This window comes from Protopterus annectens, chromosome 14.part0 (genome assembly GCF_019279795.1).
Source record: "Protopterus annectens isolate FY-2018-M chromosome 14.part0, PAN1.0, whole genome shotgun sequence".
Classification (NCBI taxonomy): Eukaryota; Metazoa; Chordata; order Ceratodontiformes; family Protopteridae; genus Protopterus; species Protopterus annectens.
In genome coordinates this window covers 812,598,000-812,618,786 of record NC_056748.1, presented here as the reverse complement: position 1 = coordinate 812,618,786, position 20,787 = coordinate 812,598,000, and the positions used below count along the sequence as shown (strand labels likewise).

Here is a 20,787-nt window from a genome sequence, read left to right as displayed (position 1 = left end):
CCACACAACGCTTCCTGGTGCAGAATGCAGTGAATTGCACTGATAATGTCAGCAACACCAACAGTGTTAGCTTTACTTTCAGTAACCCAATGACACCATCATTTTGAGAACACATCAAGGATGCGCTGTCAGTCGTTACCGAAACAAGCTTATTTCATGGCAATTCTGACTTTTCTGTACATTTTTCAAGTTTGCCAAATGTATCTTGTCCCGTGGTTGTACCTTTCAAAGGCAACAGGTCTAGTAATTTTTCCATAACATTCAAGTTCCTATCCACACCTCCAATGAACACAACGCAGTATGCAGCATCTGTTATGCTGGTACTGTTGTCAAGGGCAACTGAAAAAGCTTCAAACTCTTACAGCTGCAAGTAGCTGCTGTGATGCACATTACTTGCCAATTCAGTAATTCTGCTGCCCACTGTATTTATAGACAAACTTGTACCTTCAAAAACGTTCTTGTGTGGGCAAAAAAGTTTGCTTGCTTTCATGAAGCAGTCTTTAATGAACTGACCTTCAGTGAATGGGTGAGACAAGTTTGTGATCATTTCACTGATAAAGCTTGCTCGTACTGACTCTGCCCTTGTTTTGTTAAGGTTTTTGAAGATGTTTTGCTGCTTGGCGAAAGCTGATTTTAGTTGATGAACTTTCTCTTTCTTCATTTTACCTGTTATCACATCATATTCGTTACCATGCATCATTTCATAATTTCTCCGTACATTGTATTCTTATGGAACAGAAGCAGATTGATAGCAGTTGAGGCATTTGATTTGATTATTCAGCTCAGTGAAGCAATATAATTTTTCCCACTTTTCTTAGAAAGCATGCTTTTCATCTAAAATCTTTCATTTCTTGGATGACAACACTGCTAATAGTTATACTAGTCTGAAAAATGAACACAAAGAAAATTTATATTGGTTTTGAAATTTTCAAATACTGAAACAAGGACTTCCTATTAAGTAACATATGATGACCGCAAATTATAAATAAGTATTCTCTGGGTTCCATTCGTGCCGCAAAATAACCTCCAAATACTTTTTAGTTTTTAATTGATATAACAATTCTTTAGACACACACACAGACCTTTGGCTAATTAACCCACACTGTCCTGAGTTCCCTAACACAGCCATATAATTTACAATCACCAGGAACAAAGAAATCTATCAGTTAACTGTAGTTTCTTGGATACAAGGTTTGATTCCTTCAGCCCTCATTTGCCTAGTATTGTGTGACCTTGCAAAACTCACTTAACCAGAGTGACTTCTGTCCTCAGAGCATCCCAGTGATTTACCAGAAAACCACAGATTTTATGAGGAACAGACCAGAAATAGGAGTAAAAAATCCAGACATTCTGCGAAAATCTGGACAGTTTGTATATCAGCTGCCCGTTCTAAGCCATTCCAGCTAGTTCTTACAGCACGCAGATTACTAGTTTATCCTGATATCTTTATACTGTTTCTGAAGATTATAGAATTAATGTTCTTAAAATGTTTTTTTTAATGTTTTGGAACTTTTCTCCTAGGGACTTCACTAAAAATGGGCACCTACCAAGTTGGACGTTTCTGGTAATCAGATTTCGATAAATAAATGAATAAATTCTTATCCCATAGATTTCAGGTTGCTGTACCCATTTTACTCGATGTTTCACGTTTGTGAATCCTGGAAGGTACAAAGGGATATCATTTACATAAGTTCTCTATATCTCGAGTCTTCTAGGTAAGCAGTAGTTTATGCAACAACTCCAGGACTTGGTCTATGTTTCTGAACTGTGGGTTTTGGGGTGCATCAGTCAGGTGCAATTGTGTGCTTTCTTGGGATTCACAGTCAAGTATCCATGCTATCCAAACATCCCTTATTAAATGTGGTCCTTCATCTTTCATATCTGAGTTGCAATCCACAAACTTGCCTGCAGCCATCCCTTCAGTAGTTTGTATATGTATGAACACACACTTCACTGATGCACAACTTTTTCTTCCAGCAACCCCTTCAGTAGCTTGTCTGTTTCCACAAGCACTAAAATGACCCAAAATAAATTATTTTGCCCAGTGATCACTTCAGCAGTTTGTCCAAGCATGCGCAAGCACCAAAATGAAACTTTTCTCCAAGTGATCTCTTCCGCAATATGTTCAGATATGCACAAGTACCAAAATGAAACACTTATCCCACCATATCCCTTCAGCAATAAGTCCAGTTATACACAAAGACCAAAATGAAACATTATCACACCAATCCCTTCAGCAATTTGTCCAAGTAAGCGCAAGCATCAAAATGCAACACTTTCCCCACTAATCCCTTTAGCAGTATGTCCAAGTATGCACAGGCACCAAAATGAAGCCCTTTCAATACTAATCCCTTCAGCAGTAGGTCCAAGTACCAAAATGAATCATTTCCCCCCCTGATTATTTCAGTAGTCTGCCCATGTATGCACAAGGCACTTCACTGACTCCAAAAGAAACATTTCCTCAAGTGATCCCTTCAGCAGTTTGCCCAAGTAAGGACAAGCACTAAAATGAAACACTTACCCTACCAGTCCCTTCATCAGTATGTCTAAGTATGCACAGCACCAAACTGATCCCTTCAGCAGTATGTCTAAGCACCAAAATAAAACATTTATCCTGCTGATCCCTTCAGCAGTATTTCGTAGTATGCACAAGCACTTCTCTGACGCCAAAATGAAACATTCCCTCAAAGGTCTTTTTGTAGTCTGCCCGTGTATGCAGAAGCACTTCACTGACTCCAAATAAAGCATTTCCCCAACAACCCCTTCAGTACTCTGCTTATGTACACAGCGCAGCTCTGATACCAAGTGAAAGATTTCCCCCATTGATCACTTTTGCTAGAATAAAGGTTTTGAGTTAGCTTGCATTTTCTGATGGATATGAACTCTGAAACTGGAATGACTATCATTGTTTAGTAGTGACTTTATTCCTCACTGACTTGACAGAAAACCATACATTTTATGAGGAACAGATCAAAAATGTAAGCCGAAAATCTGGACAGTGGAGAGGTATGCTTGTAGCAATGCTGCCCTTTCACCAGTTCTCCAAACATGGATTTCTGTCAAGTGTACGTACTGCTTTGGCGCCTTGAAAACAAGTAGTACTGCAGTAAAAGAAAAGAATTACCTCAGAATCACTCATTTATAAACTGTTCAGTCTGTTTGGCTTGCTTTATGAAAGTTTTCTCTTCCTAGCGGCTCCACTTTTGTATGGACAAAAAAATCGACCAACCGTACGTAGCTCTAACAAGCACACCTAATTCAATGGAGAGATGCAATTGGAGGAGGATCATAAGGAAAAAAAAAAAAAAAAAAAAAAAAACACCTGACTGCAACCTCAAATCATATCTCCAATGTATTAGGCATGTTTGGTGACAGGATTAATTGTTTGAACCAAACACAGAATGTACGGCAGTAGTAAAAAAAAAAAAAAAAAAAAAAAAAAAGCTGGATACCAAAGCAATTAATCACGGGCCACAGAAAACTACTTTGCTGGTCACACATGTTTGAGACCCTAGGTTTAGCATGATTCATGATTATTTCTTGATGGATTGTCCTTTGGAGAAATGCATGAGCGTAAATTGCTTTAAACCATTTTCAGTCAACATGCTTTCAAGCTTCCCCCACCCCAAAGGGGTAAGCCCCCCACCCCCTAACTTTGTGTATGTATGTGTATACATATATACATTTGTGAGTCTGTGTGTGCATATACGTAACATTTTAAATATATATGTGTGTATATATATATATATATATATATATCTATATCTATATCTATATATACACGTGTGTGTATATAGATATTAAGTGTGTGTGTGTGTGTGTGTGTGTGTATATATGTATATATATATATATATATATGTGTGTATATATATATATATATATATATATATATATATATATATATATATATATATATATATATATATATATATAATATGGGTCCATGTCAGATGGATGAAAGCTCAGGTAAACGAAGACCACATCGAGATGACTTCGCCGACAGGACGAATCCTCGACAACGGTGAGTTAGTCCCATTCCCTCACTGTAGTGCGATCTCAGAGTTGGTATATTTAAGTAGGGGGGGGTGCGGTTTTCGAGTGTATTACAGAAATGGGAATGTATTCTGTTCCGTAATACATTGACTTACCATTGTCGGGGATCCGCCCTGTCGGTGAAGTCGTCTCGTTGATGGGGTCTTCATTTACCTGAGCTTTCGTCCATCTGACATGGACCCATATATATATATATATATATATATATATATATATATATATATATATATATATGTATATAAAATAAATGTAATGTGTGAAGTTCTGTGTTTATCTAATTGCCTGGGGCTGTATCTTTTGTTTTATACTACTGGTATAGTTACATTTCTGTGCATTTGTGGTCAGTAGCAGAGCCGTTTAGCTGGCTGTGAATCTACAACCACCTGGACATACAAAGCTCATATAAGTATACTTTTTTGCACTTGTTCTGTTTCAGTGATAGTTAACAAACCTGCACTGCATTTATTTATTTGTTTCATTGAATATTGATTGAATATTGGTGGTCTCTCTGCAGTTTGTTGTTCCCACCCTCTCACCCAAGTGTTGTAGTCTTAAATTTGGTGGCTTTGGAATTGCCCGCCCCTGCTGTATGTTTCTTTGGACACTCCTCCCAGCCCCATCTCTTTTGCTGACTCAACTTAGTACAGTGAGATCATTTGGGAAGGTATAGTCACCCCCTTGCTTCTTTGATTTCGGCCACTCCTATCAGTCCCATCTCATCAGCTCTGTCTACTGTGTGCAGAGAGAGCATTTGGGAAGGCCAACCCCTTTAGATGTTCATGTTACCCTGCTGCAGTCATTACACTTGGGTTATCCTGTCGTCAGGCGGTAACGCAGTTGGACGGATTTCCAAAGTCTTGGTCCGACGTCGGTTGCAGTCACCTCATCCCTGACGTCAGTGTGTCAGGGGTACATATATTGCAACCGACGCCATTTTCTTCAGTCTTTCTTGCCACGCGGTGCCCGAAGCAGAAGCAGTTCGCAAATGTCGGTCAGCCGACTCCTGAGATTTTCGAATTCGAATTTCAGACCGAAGTCTTCTATAAAGCTAAGTATCCCGTTGGGGAAACTTTTCTTGCCTCAGACCGATGTCAGAAAAAGTTAACAATTGCATTTCTTGTGGGAAGCAAATACCGCATAAGGATTTTCATTCTTATTGCATACCTTGCCTAGGCCCTGATCACGACGTCACTTCTTGTCGTTTTTATGCTAGATTTAATAAACGTACTATTAAAAGACGATTTGATTTCGCACAACACTTTTTTGGCAGAAAATTTAATTATAACATGCTGTCGGAGCTTCCGACTACCGGCGTGCACATAAAGCGCAGGGATAAGGATCGACAGCCCAGGCCTAAGTCCGATTCCGAGGCCTCGGTTGATCCGGTTTCCGGTTCTCCGGTTATCAGTGAGGCTCCGACGCAGCCTCTGTCTACTGCAGTTCTAGAAACCGAAACCGCTACAGATATTTTGACGGAATGTACTAGGCCGACGCAGCCTTTTACTTCAGGCCCTACCGACGATTTACCTTCCGAGGACGTCGGTGCTTCTGAAACGCCATCGGTTTCAGAAGGCATTTTCAGACCGACGACTCTTACAGTCAAAACGTTTTCCTAGTCGAAGACCCCTTCCAAACTGAAAAAGGCTTCACTTCAGTCTCCTGTTCAAGGCCCTATGCCTAAGAAACAGATGCTCAAGATGGCTGAAGATTTGATTTCTCTTATCAGGGGTTCTCACCCTCCTCCTGACAAAAGGCCTAGACTAGAGGAAGAATCTGCTTCCTCTGAACAACTGTCTATTTCTTCAGATTCCTCTGAGGACCGAGACGATTCCTTCTCTCCTTATGAAGATTCTGATGCTGAGGACTCTATTCCCTCAGCTTCCCCTCCAGAAGATTACTCTTTTGGGGAAACTTTACACACTATGAGGGAACATTTTCACTGGGAAGGTCAGGATTACTCTGATTCCAAGAAAAGGCTCAGAGAGTTTATTTTACTCCCCCAACACAGACCTCTAGCCATCCCTCCTGTTTTGGACATTGTGGATGATGTCTATTTAGAATCCAGTTTCAACCCTGACTCTCTGCCTCCTGCTCTGGCCAAGCCTGACAGATACTACAGAGTATCTGATTCCCAGAAATTTCTTTACAAAAGCCCAGTAGCTGACCCAGAGACCTTCTCCCAGGGTCCCAAGGGGGCTAAGGCTTCCATGGCAAAAAATCCAGTACCTTCTGAAAGGGATTCAAGAGCACTAGACAGATGGGGGAAAAAGGTTTATACCTCAGCCACATTAGCTATGAGAGCTCTAAACTGTCAATTTCATATGCTTAAGTATCAGCAATTTCTGATCTCTCAGTTAAAACAAAAGATAACCACCCTCCCTCAACAATCTGAATTGAAAGAAGTACAGGATTTGTTGCACGCCACCGAGCAGGTAGGCAAACATACCTTGCAATGTGGGTTTGATTCTTTAGAGGCCTCCTGCAGAGCAGCTGTCACTGGATCAGTTATACGTAGGCATGCCTGGTTAAAGGAACAAAGTCTGCCTGATCATGTTAAAGCAAAACTACTAGATGCTCCATTACAGCAGGATGTTCTTTTAGGTGTTAAAGCAGAAGAAGTTTTAAAGAAAATGGAAGATAAGGCAAAATCAATGCAGACAGTCAAAGATTTCCTACAAGTACAACCTCCTCGCTTCAGCAGAAACTGGCCAACAAAAAATTGGTTGTTTCCAGCCACTGACAGGCCTCAGAGGGGTAAATACAGGCGCCCAAGGGGCAGAGGACAACCACAAGCTCAGTATAAACCTCGCCAATGGGGCACTCCAACCCAGAAGGGAGGAGAAGACAGGTCTCAACCCACCAGAAGGCAAACTCAATGACTTGCACCTCAACTGGCCAAACAAAGCTCTTTTGTCAGCCCCCCTGGGGGGAAAGCTAGCACTATTTGCAGACAACTGGCACATGGTCACAAAGGACAAATGGGTACTAGACATAATTTTACGAGGATACAGATTCCACTTTCACACCTTGCCAATAAAAAGAGGAATGCCAAACCTGCCACAAAATCAAAGGGCAGAGGCTCAAAAACAAATTACAGCTCTCATGGCCATGAGAGACATTCAAAGGGTACCAACTCACGAGCAAGGCCAAGGATTTTACTCAAGACTCTTCTAGTACCCAGAAAAGAAAATGCTTGGTGACCAGTTCTGGACCTTTCAATTCTAAACACTTACTTACAAGTTCCCAAATTCAAGATGCTAACACTACAGCAGCTACTTCCCATGTTGGGCAAGGAAGCATGGCTGGTAACGTTGGACCTCAAGGAGGCATACCTGCATGTCCCTATCAGACATAGTTGCAGAAGATACCTCCCTTTCATTGCAGGTTCAACCCATTATCAATTCTCTGCACTACACTTTGGCTTATCTACTGCGCTCAGAGTTTTCACAAAATGCCTGGCACCAGTAATTGCATACTACAGACAGAGGAATTCAAATATATCCATACCTGGACGACTGCCTCATTCAAGCAGAAAGAAAAGACATTCTCTTACAACATCTGGCTTTTGTGACGCATCTACTGAATTGGCTTGGGTACACAGTAAACGAAAAGAAGTCAAAACTAGTACCCTCACAAAAAATTACATTCCTGGGTGCCAGCTTGGACACAACGGCCCAGAAGGCTTATCTTACACCAGACAAGCAATTACAACTGACTCAATATTTCAAAACAATGGCAACAAAGACCCAATTAACTGCAAGAAAAATCCTGCAGGCTTTGGGCTTCATGGCATCTTGCATTCTGATAATACCATTTGCAAAACTGCATATGAGGAAATTACAGTGGTACCTAAAAAGCATATGGTCTCAACACAGCCACAGCTTGGACACAGTGATATCTCTCATTCCCTGCCTTCAACAGGAATTTCTATGGTGGGCACAGGCATGTCACCTCAACAAGGGTCAGCCTTTCACCTTGCCCCCACCCAGGCAAATAATCACAACAGATGCTTCAGACTATGCCTGGGGGGCACACATGGCAGGGCAGTGCATTCAAGGCCTATGGACTGCAGAACAAAGAAAATTGCACATAAACCAAAAAGAGATGCTAGCTGTACAGAAAGCTCTGACAGCCTTCAATGATCTACTTCAGCCTGGACAACTTGCAATAAAGACGGACAACACCACAGTAATATGTGGTACATAAACAAGGGGGCACACATTCCTACCCTCTTTGCAGGCAAGCAATAATCTTATGGAACACAGCTCTGGCCTACCAAGTCCAGTTGCAAGCTCAATTCCTGCCAGGACAGAAAAACACATTGGCAGACGACAGAAGCAGAAACATCAAAGATCCCCATGACTGGAAGCTAGACCCACAAATATGTACAATGATAACTCAAAGATGGGGCCTACCAAATATAGACCTGTTTGCCAGTCCTCAAAGCTACCAGCTGACAAAATTTTGTGCAAGGACATTCCACCATCAAGCTTGGAAAGTGGACGCTCTCTCCTTCAGTTGGAAAAACCTGACAGTATATGCCTTTCCTCCATTACCTCTTCTCACAAAGGTTCTTTTGAAGGTCAAAAAGGAGAAACCTCGAATGATTCTCATAGCCCCAGACTGGCCACGCCAGCACTGGTACCCGCTATTGAAGAATATGGCTCACAGCCCACCATGGATATTGCCTCAAATACCTCATTTGCTCACGCAGCAAGACAAGCAGATTCTACACGGCCAGATCAAAACCTTAAACCTAGCTGCATGGCATATCAATTAAGCATCCAACCAGCCCCTCTTTCACAAGCAGTGCTGGATGTTATTCTAGAAGCCAGGAGGCCAAGCACCAGGAAGGCTTACTCGGACAAATGGAAAAGGTTTTCTGCTTGGAACCAAGCTAAAGGCCAAGACACAACTCAGCCTCATATACCTCACATTCTGCAGTATTTAGCTGAGATGTTGCATAAAGGACTTTCCTTCTCCTCAATTAAAATCCATGCTTCAGCTATTTCAGCTCACTACGACACGAATCCACCTTTATTTTCAAATCCTCTCCTAAGGCAGTTCTTCAGAGGGGCGAAAAACATTAGACCACCTAGAAGAGCTCCTACACCAACATGGGACCTCAACTTTGTTCTGGAAAAACTAACGCTACCTCCCTTTGAACCAGATTTTTCTGCAGACCTTCAGTTCCTATCTTGGAAGACTGCCCTGCTCCTGGCAATAACTTCTGCTAGGAGAGTTTCAGAATTGCAGGCACTTACGGCAGTGGAACCTTTCCTCATTTTTCATCAAGACAGAGTTTCTCTATGAACTAATCCTTCCTTCATGCCTAAGGTGGTTTCCAGTGTTGCTCTAAATCAAACCATTCACCTACCCACTTTCTACCCCAATCCCCAGAACAAAGGTGAGAGACTCCTGCATTCCTTGGACATTCACAGGCAGCTTCGTTACAACTTGGATCAAACTAAGGCTTTCAGAAAAACTGACCAGCTCTTTGTTTCCTATGCTACAGCCTCTCAAGGGAAGGCCATATCCAAGCAAACCATTTCTAAATGGATAGGCCATTGCATCTGATTCTGCTATACCCATCATGGGAAACCAGTTCCTCCTACCATTAGATCCCACTCTACCAGGGCAACCGCTACCTCTACAGCCTTTCTCAGGGGGGTTCCTACCAAGGAAATCTTACAAGCTGCAACTTGGAGTTCAGTGCACACCTTCACCAAACGCTATCACTTACCTCTTTATTCTAAGTCCAGGGCAGGCTTCGCCACTGCAGTTCTGCAGGGCCTCATTGCCTCCACTAACCCTCTATGATGCCTCCACCCTACCTTAGCTTTGGGACTCAACCCAAGTGTAATGACTGCAGCAGGGTAACATGATGAACATAGTACAGTTTTGTACCTACCATAAATGTAGATGTTCGAGTGTTCACCCTGCTGCAGTCCAGGTTACTCTCCCTCCAACCCCTCTGATCTACTGGCTAAACCTCTGCTATGCCTTACTGATGTATTTGCTTATAGCTGAAGGGATTTTGTGTTTGTACAGTGTTCACACCATTTGGTACTGATTTGGATCACCTTTTTGGGGGCACCTGACATCTGGGTCAAGAAAAACTGTAGAAAATGGCGTTGGTTGCAATATATGTACCCCTGGCTCACTGACGTCAGGGATGAGGTGACTGCAACCGACGTCGGACCAAGACTTTGGAAATCCAGCCGACTGCAGGGACCGCCTGACGACAGGATAACCCAAGTGTAATGACTGCAGCAGGGTGAACACTCGAACATCTACATTTATGGTAGGTACAAAACTGTACTTTTCTTGATCTTGAATTATCTGCTGTTTCCTCCTCCTCCACTTAACAAAAAAAAAATGTATTCGTCTGCTCTTACTGTAACTGTGTTCAGCCTACTTGATTACCTTATTTTGCTTTGCTGTGTGCTCTTAAATGTTCAAGTGCTCTTATTCTGCTGCACTTATTACTGCTTGTTAGTAGCCTGATTAAATTTATCTGGTATTCTAAGCTTCTTAGTTTTGGTTTTAGCACTTGTGCTTTAGGCCAGTTATTTTACATTTAAGAAGGTTTTTGTGGTCTACACTCTTGTGGACAAACCCTTATCAAAACCCTCTCTCCATAAGTCTGCCAAGTATTCAGAACACTGTCTGGACAATTCCTGTCAGTTTCTCCTGCCAGCCTGGTTGACGTGGGCATACTGAGACAGTGTAGCAACTGCCTCATGTTCACCGATAGCCCTGTTCTTCTGGCGCACAATTCTTCTACTTGCGAGAAATCCATCAGTAACCTTGAATCCATGCTCTCTCCGCACCACAGTCAGTACTCCTGACAAAGAGGAGATTGCTAGCACAAACACCACACCACCTACATTACATAGCTAAGAACAACACACACACCCAGCCATGCAGAGGTCCTCAGTAAAAACTTAACTAAACAACAGAGACCTCCAAATCACAGTCAAACATTCCACACACACCAAACACATCACGCACAGCAGACAACACACCAGTGTCTCATAAACAAAGCCCATAAGGCATAACAATAAGCCAAACATACTAGTCATTGGCAACTCATTTATGAGACTCACCGATGTACCCCTCACCAGGCTCGACAAGAAGGCCACAGTCAGTTGTCTGTCAGGTGCCAGAATCCGCCACATCACACATGTACTTAAGTCTCTCCACAACAGGTACAAGTATGATTCTGTCATTGCCCATGTTGGTGTGAATGACTTGAGATGTACCTCCCTGGTCTATATGAAGAGAGACATGATTGAGCTCTGAGTATGTGTCCCAGGCAGGTATGAGCCTCTAGCCATAAGCAACATCCTACCTTCACCAAAAATGATACCACAGTACCAACAAAAAATAATTGATTTCAACAATTGGCTTAATTTCTGGTATCTTTCCAAGGGAATCCAGTATTTGATCTGTCTGACTGGGAAGTCATGTTTGACAGGCCTCGATGCTTTGCCAGAAATGGCCTCAACCTGTCACCCCTGGGATCCTGGATCCTGGCCAAGGCTCTTGCAATCCCATTGTGCCTTTTTAGGCTATGTCTCAAAGACAAATCTTCCAACATAAAAAAATCTGTCAAAAAGGAAATTGAAGGTCATGCTACTTAACACTAGGAGCCTTAACTTGAAAATGCACTCACTGCAGGCTGTCCTCACACTGGAAGATGACTGTGTCTGTGCGGTCACAGAAACTTGGCTCAGGGCTGCAGAGAGCACCCCTGCCTTACCAGGCTATACCTCATTCCACACATTCTGACCCCAAAATGAAGTTGGGAAGCTTAAGGGTGGTGGAGTTTCTACCTTCATTAAGGACAGGCGCACCTCTAGACTGGTTTGCCAGCATGATGTACTGAAATTAACTCCAGGTGCAACTGACAGTTGGCAAGACAGCCATTCAAGTTATAACCAGCTATAGATCCCCCCCATGACTCAAGACATCCACTCCTCCTAACTGGACCTACTTGACTCCATCAAGGTACCTTTGGTGACTTCAGCTATCCCACCATAGACTGGGTGGGCTATTCTTGCACTAATACACCCATTAATTCCTTGACTTCATCAGTTCTAACGCACTAGAATAGCTCATCTCATCGCCCACAAGCGGAGATAATATTCTGGGCTTGGTTCTCACCAACATGGGTGACTGTGACACCACTCCCAAAGTATGTTTTTCCCTTGTGAAATCAGATCATTGATCTGTCTCATTCTAAGTTTCTCTTCCACCCCCCCCAGCTGTAACCAGGCTAAAAAAATTCTCAAAAGTGACTACAACCTCCTAAGGGAGGGTATCAGTAGATTCACACCACCACCCCCTCACAGGATGCAGACAACTATGTTCAACAGCATGCCAGTGCAGTATCTAGCACCTGTACAACTGCATGGACTTGACCTTACGCAACAGAACTAAAACCTGCCTAGTGGACATCCTCTATCAACAGGCTTTACAGTAAAAGGAAGAAACTGTTGTTCAAGGGTAAAAAGGAACAAATTCCAAACTGGAAAAACTCCCGCCTCAGCCTCAACAAGCAAATTAGATCACTAGTGAAAACCTCCAAAGCCGAGATTATGATTTGAAACTAGCCTCCGAAACAAAGGGAAACCACAAAGCCTTTTTCAGTTACATCAGGAACCTCCATAGCAAAGCCTAGGTTTGTTCTGAATTAGTACTTAATGGTACCACTTACACTGATCCTATTGACTTAGCCAACCTACTATAGATAGGTTCAGCACAAACTTCACTCCCCCTTCCCCTCTCAAAGGCCCATTTGACATCCCAGATACTTGTTCCGCACGTCACATCTCCGCAGATCATGTTAAAAACCCTATTCAAGGCAAAGAACACAGCTTCCATGAGACTTGATAATATCCCAGGCTGTATTCTGTACTATCTTCAGCAAGAACTAGCTTCACTATTGAGCAGCCTATTCAACCACAGCCTAAGTACAGGCTTCATTCCAGCAGAGTGGAGAACTGCAATTGTCATCCCCTTGCACAAAGGTGGTGCCACTATTGACCCTAGAAAGTATCGCCCCATTCGTTTGACAAGTCTTATCTGTAAAGCCTTGGAGCGTATTATTATGGATCTCGTAAACAAGGTCATAGGCAATCTCCAAGCATTTAACCCCACCCAGTTCTGATTCATCAAGGGCAGATCTTGCCTGGTTGACTGTCACCAAGGCCCTGGATGAGGGAAAGTCAGTACATGCAGCTTACCTAGACTTTGCCAAGGCCTTTGGCACAATCTTCCACTCTGGCAGTATCGAAAAGCTAACACAGCTTAGCATAAATTCCTATCTCATCAGGTGGGTGGCCAACTGACACACCAATAAGAACCCACAAGGTCAAAATAGGTGCCTCCACCTCCGACAGCAGACCTGTCACTAGTGGTGTTCCCCAGGGATCTGCCCTGGGACCTCTACTGTTTGGCATCTACTTTTCAGTGGTCCAAGCAAAGACAAAAGGCCTGTGGCTGACCAGATTTTTGGATGACTGTAAGTTGCTTGCGGTCATTGATTCCCCAGATGATAACATACGCAAGAGGGTCTCACAGCAACAAATGACTGGTACCAAAGTCATGGCCTTAAGTTAAATGCAAAAAATTGTATCATCATACCATTTGGCAAAAACATGGCCCCTACTGATTACCAAATCAACGGCAACCCCCTAAGCTCACAACCTGTGGCAAGAGACCTGGGTACTCAGGTTGACTACAATTTCACATTTGACCATCATGTAGCAGCAGGGGTCAGAAAAGCTTTTTACTTGGTTCATCTCATAAGTAAAGGGTTTGCATCCAGGAAAAAGGTTATTTACCTCTCTGTACTTCTCCCTCATTAGGTCAGCAATTGAGGATAATGCCCATTTGGTATGTACCTCTCCAAACATCTGCACCAACTGGAAAGGCTACAGAAATACCTCACAAAGTGAATCCCATGGCCACGAAGACCTGTCCTATGCAGACAGGCTGTTATCACTAGTACTCTACTTAGTATCATACAGATGACTCTGAGGTGATCTGTGTCTCACCTATAAGGTAATATCGGACCCTGCCCTACTAGAGATGCTCCATGTTGGTAAGTCTAACTCCTCGCGCATTACCCCCTCAAAAGGCCTACATTTAATATGCAACATCAACAAAACCTGCTGGAGAGACAGGTTTGTCTCCCAGAGACTGCCCTGTCTCTGGAATAGACTTCCCATACATGTCAAACATAGTTACCTCGCTGACTGTCGTCAAGCGCAACATTGATGAGTGGATAGGAAACCACATATTTGTTCCAGGGGTTCCACCTGTGTCTCTCATTGACAGGGGTGAGAGGTGCTGAATGAAGTTTCTTTTTTTGGGATAAATTCTTGGCTAGGCTTGTAAGGGCCTCCGGTCCATTAGCCTAGTAACCACCTATGGTTTATATATATATATATATATATATATATATATATATATATATATATATATGGATATCTGTACACGTACATACACGCAGACACAATGTATCAACTCCATGGATGCACAGTGGTGAAGAAAGTGCAACACCACTTGTTTGTTCTAATTGGCTTTCAGTGATAATGCCAAAATGCTTTTCCGTCAAAGAAAAATCCTCAGAATACTCTCATTCCAGTTTATGGATAGTTACAAATAGACTATAGTTTTTTTATTTTATGTTAAGGGTCTCTGTGTGCTGAAGTCATCAGTTTCAGAGCTGTGAGCTCCTCTTCTAACTCAGTTTTAATATTGTTAGGAGAGGCACTTGCTCTGTATTTCACTGTCATCTGCACATGAAGTTGGGATGTGGAGGAAAATTAGCTTAGAGTTTGTTAGAGTGTAGTTGATAACATTGATCCTGATGGGATGTCTGTTTTAAGGGAGTGGAAGGATGCAAGGTGATACTTAACTGGACTTCAGGCTGTTAGGAAGTCTGTGAACCATTGCATTGCATTGCAGTCCTGCAGCAAGTAGCAAGTCTGCAAAGACTGATTGGCTGACTAGATGAAAGGCGTTTGCAGAGTTGATGAAGGTGGTACTTGTTAATGGACCTTTGTTCTTGTTTTGAAGTATGTTGTCGCTTAAGGTGTTGCCTTCAATGAATCTTGTAGGTTGTATATATTCTGATAGTTGGCAGAATATTAGTTTATTTAATATTTTGCTTAGGGTTGGTAATAGTGATGTTGCCCTGAAGTCATTTTTGTTGTAGGATTTAGGAATTCTAGGAACTGGTTCAGTTGTTGCAAGTTTCCGTCTTGCAGGCATACAGTGTTAGTAAGACCGAGATTGTGGAGGTGTTTGGGAGGTTAATAGGATATCTTTTCTAGAAAGTATATAAACCATGAATGAAGGCCATCTGCTGTGCTTCTTGGAGCATTGGAGAATATCTGATCTTGCAACATATTCTTAAGCACCAAGGGCTGGGCAGAGATGTTGACATTCCTGGGCGGAGTGAGTTTAATAGTTAAACTATCTAGCATATGTCTTAGAAACTAGCTGTGAGTTTGAATAGTTTGGATTAGGAAAATGATTGTGAAAACAAATATTTAATTCCCAACCTGTTAAATTAACAGTTTGGGAAAAAAAAAGCCAAGCTGTTAATATAACATGTTGGCAATTAAATTGTTTCAATTCAATTGTTTCACAAGTGTTTACTAAGGCTAATCCACACTTCATTATACTGGCCTGCAAAGTGACATACATGCCTCACCCCGCCATATTAATATTAATGCTGTAAATTTGGCACCACAGGCTTATACTTCATGTCGGGAAGATTGTTTAAATGTTAAATTGACTAAATAAGTGGCTCAAAACAGGTTTTTTTTTTAAGTAGAAATAAAATCTTGTTTCACCACTTTAAACACGATATTTAAAACTAAACTTGAATTTAATTTTTCTCTGTCTCTGGGTCAGATTTGCTTTTTTGTTGCAGCATAACATTCACATAGAAATTCAAAGGTTAACCAGTAAGGGCAAATACTTTTGGCTGCCTTCTTTAACATTCCTGATTAAAGTTTACTGTGAAGCTGTGACATAGACAACTTTCTATATTTTCAGCAAGCACTGCATGTTCATGAGTAAGTAGTAGGCTAGCTGCCCTTGTGGTCCATTTTATGTCGAGACATTTTCCCATTTGGTGCATGAATTAACCACTCCAGTTTGGTATTCGATTGTCTTTACCATCACATGGTCGATGATTATATACTACCCCTAATGAGAATAACTGGGATCATACCATAGATAATTTGAGGAGATCTATTCATGGCATAAAGCATTTAGGAGTTGCCTCTGTGCATTCATTATTACAGGTTAGCTACATTTTTTATTATCCGTAGATCCAAGTTGTGCTAGAATACAGACAGGGATGAGCTTTGTTTCACCTGGATGGGAGAGTCTTTTCCAAAGTAGCAGTATCTCCTGCAAGATGTAACTGTTCTTTCTAACCATTCTGTTGATGTTGCAGAAGAGGTGTAGATCCCTAAACAGTATTTCTGATGCAATTTGACTTGCTGATTTGCAGTAGGTCCATCAGCATTGGGTTGTAAGATGCCTTGTATGCTAGAGACAAGTTACCTGTTAGCAGTCTGTAGGATACCATGTATAGTGACAGGGCTTTTAGTCAGTCCATGTAGAACGTATTGTTTAGGCCTTGTATCCTTTTAGTAAGGTGTCTCTGTTGGAGTTCCAGTTGTTGCATGTATGGGGGTATTATACTGAATGTTGTTTGCTCAGTCCAGTAATAGGATTGGCTTTAGTAAACTAGTTTTGCGGGCTGCTTTTTCATGTCTGTTCACTACTGTACTTTTATTAAATGATATCGGTTGGAATTTTACATGTATTCTTTACAGCTGTAGGAGTTAGAGTAAGATGTGGTTGTGTGTAGCATTGTCACTGCTGCTGTTAAAAAAAAAACATGAAGTGGGTAGCATGTGTAATGGAAGAGTGCGCAAGTCTTAAATGTAATACCTCATTAGCGATCTGTACTGCAATGTGAGATCCCTGTCTTCTGTATTTAATGACAAAGAAGTTAGTGCACAAATAACAGGGGTGTGTTGGGCAAAGATTTCTGTCATTGGTGCACACTTTTGAATTTTTTTTTTTCAAATGCGTGATTTTCATTGTAAAATGTCACTCTTGTGGTTGATCTTGGGTATGCCAAACACCTAAGGATTTGCATTTCTTTCATGGTGCTTCTGGAGTGACATAACTGGGAGCGACTGTGGTGAATAAGCAAGAAAAGGAAAACTAGTGTGCCTGCAGTGAGAAAAACTCAAAAGTATGCCAATAGGGATTTAGTTAATATATATACGTACACATCTACAATGTGTGAGTACATCTTTTTGCACAAAATGTGTAGCTAATATAATTAATACATATGTTTGTCTATACAAATATTAACTTTATATGTATCCCTTTAATATATTAGCCATTTAATATATACATGCACACACATGTATGTAGTCATACACTCTCAAGTATGCTAACAGACAGAATTCATAATTTAAGGAAATTTGAATGCACCTATTTATTCTGGTTAGCCCTTTCTGCAAATAAATATCCAGAGTAGTCAGCAACTACAGAGTTTACAAGAGAGCATTTTGCTTCAAGATAGGTTTGGGTTGAAAACCTTTAAATATTTTAAAGTTCTTAAACTGAGACACCAGTATAAGATCCTTCTGGACTCTTAGCTGTACAAATTTGCTCCCAAACTGCAGTTACCCACTAGCTCCAGTTCTGGCCGACAGAAAATCTGGTAGTTAATGCAGATGGTTAAGGCTATGAAGTGTTAAGCTGCTTGGAAGAACCACCCATAAATTGATAGAAAAACAAGCCAGAGATTAGATTAATGGATTATGAAAGGCCAAATTCATCCCCTTTTCTGAAGATCTGCTGTTGAGTACGTTGCTTATCTGAGCCTTTATTTTTTCATTCTCTGCTTTTTATAGTACAGTGGAATACTTCAGGAGTAGAGGCAGCATCTGCAGGGATATTTTATGGTCCACTACTTTGGTATTGCAAAAAACTCTGTGACATATAAAACACAATTAATGCAGTCAGACATTTTCAAAATTTGAATCCAGGATCCTTGATCTTTGTCAGATTCAGAATTAATTTACCAGAACTGAGGGCAGATTTGTCCCTCTTCTCTGCATTGTACAATCTTGGGATTGCTTATTTTAGTAAAGGGGTTGGGGGGGGGGGCAAATATTCCCACAACTCCCAATACAAAAGCTTTTCATAGGTTCCATAGGTAGGTACTAGGCTATCGGCTCAAGGGCCTAAGTAAGCCTAGCCAACAAGGTTCCCTGGCTTTCGCCACCCAAGAAAGTTATTTTCCTGTGCCCTGTCGAGCAGAGAGACAGAAGTGATCCCCGGGGTGAATTTCCTATCTCCCATCCACTCATCAATTTTTCTTGGAGTGCTAATGAGCTTTTTTGATGTAGATGGGTAGCTTGTTCCAGAGAATGGGAAGTCTCTGGGACAGGAATCTATCCCTACAGCATGTTCTGTTTAATGTGGTGACAAGGTTTAGGTCCCTAGAGTGTGTGGCTCGGAGGGATTGGGATTTCTTTAGGTGGAGGATGCCCAACAGCTCTGGATTTAACATAGCTTTGTATGTTGGGCAGAAATCACTTCGGAGTAGCTATGGAGTAAAGCTGGAGTTTTTTAAGACGTTCAGCATAGGGCATCTGTTTGAGGCTGATAATCCTCTTTGTGAGGTGCTTCTGCAGCCTTTCCCGCTGTTGTAGATGTCATGTGAGGTACATTCCAAAAGCGGCATTGTACTCTATAATGGGTCTAATGAGTGACAAGTAGAGGGGAACAGTGAACTCTTTTTTTCCTGGATGAGAACCCTTTTGTGATGAGGTGTGCCATGTAGAAGGATTTCCTGACCACTGCGGCGATGTTATTATCAAAGGAGTGACTACTGTCCACCTGGGTCCCAAGGTCTCACACTTTCGGTATTAAGTAGACTGCTGCCTTTGTGGTAGTTCATGGGTACAGAGTTTTTACTAAAGGGGATGACAGTGCACTTTTTGGCATTGAGCTTGAGGCCATGGTTCTGACACCAGGAATCTGTCTCGGTGAGGCCCTTCTGTAGGATGTCAACATCGTTTGGGGACTTCATTATGGCTCCTAGTTTGCAGTCATGTGCGAACTTTGTTAGCCAAAGACCTTCTGTGTAGCCTGTACTTCAGAGAAGTAAATACCAGACAGGAGAGGACCCAGGACTGAACCCTGCGGTACTCCACTTGTCACTGGTTTGAAGTCGGATTTAGAGTCTGCAACTTTTGCAGTGTGAATTCTCTGAACCCCCTTAAAAAAAAAACACATCATTTAAATTGTAATTCAGTAAATTTTGATAGAGTTTTTGAGTCCCTGTGTTCCGTTGTGCATTTGGTTTAAGTCATTATATATGTGATTTACTTAGGGGCTTAACAAGTGACTATTTGTTCTTTACTATATGTATCATACTAAAATATCTCCCTATCCACATTTGCATGACTGTACCACAAGTGATTCAAGCTGGCAACCCTTTCCTTGTTATTTAGGTTCAGAAGTCTATTTAGTTTTCATTTGCTGTCCACCAAATGAACCAGAAAATCTTCCAAGAATAAAGTACAATTTTATTAAGTGGGCTTATGATATGGCACCTTTTTTGTTAAATGCCCTTTTCTCTAAGCAATACTAGTCTAAAGTTTAAAGGCACACACTTATTCAAAGGATAAAGGTCAAAAAGTGACCCACTTCATACATAGGTGTGGTGTATAATTATAATAGCAGTATTGCCTCACTTTTGTCTTACTCTGTGAGAACATCTGAAGTGAATTTAGGCTGTCCAATAGATTAAGAAGTTGTTAAAAAAAAAAAAAAAAGAAATGGGAAAAAGTGGATAAGCTAAGCTGAGGAGCTAAGTCTAGATGTCTTACTAGATTATCCTGCCAAAGAAAACTCTACTTCCTCCGTACATTCTAAGATTAAGTGCTTTTTTGACTTGCCTGTTGATGAGCAGCAGACCCCTTTCTGGAACAACACCCCCCCCCCCAAGCACACACTTCAGAAAAAGATTTCTTGACAGAAAATGCAGTTAACCCAGCCACAGGAATATTGTCTGCTAACCTTCTAAATTCTCTTTCTTGCCCTAAGCAAATGAGGAAAAAAACTTTAGCCTACAGAGAATTCATTTTTGTAAAATTTGTAGAACTTTTGTAGAACTAAACATTTGTAGAACTAAACATGCTAGTGTACTTCTGGTGTGTGAAGCAGTCACTCACCTGACTGTATAGCAATGTGTAGTGTATGCAGTGGCCTTGAAGCGAAGTCCTTATGCATGATAATGTGACTGCTATCTGATTTCATATACAGTACCATGTAATGCTGTTATACTTCTCTGACTTTATTACAATTTGCTTTAACAGGTGTTTACAGCCTTTCCCCTGGGGCCGTTGTATTGGGGATAGTGAAGAAGGTGACTTCAAATGTTGGTTTGGTGCTAACATTACCATTTGGTCAGACTGGTGTAGCCAGCATTTTTGATTTAAATGACTCATATCGACCCTATCCATTGAAGAAGTTGGCTGTAGATCGTATTGTCAGGTCAGTGAATTTGTTCTGAAACTGATTTTTCTTTCTTAATTCCTGTTAATTGTGTCCCCCTCCCACAAGAATTTAAAAAAAGTGTCTACTTATTACAGATGTAGTTTCAATCAT

General features: G+C 41.5%; 1 protein-coding gene across 1 annotated transcript in view; it reads left to right on the top strand.

Moving 5' to 3' along the window:
• The window catches only part of PDCD11 (programmed cell death 11), a 1,563,481-nt gene that overhangs the window by 1,139,482 nt on the left and 403,212 nt on the right, over positions 1-20,787 (top strand). Inside the window, 1 exon segment of the mRNA XM_044056566.1 lies at positions 20,496-20,673. Within this exon segment, the coding sequence (XP_043912501.1) occupies positions 20,496-20,673 (178 nt within the window).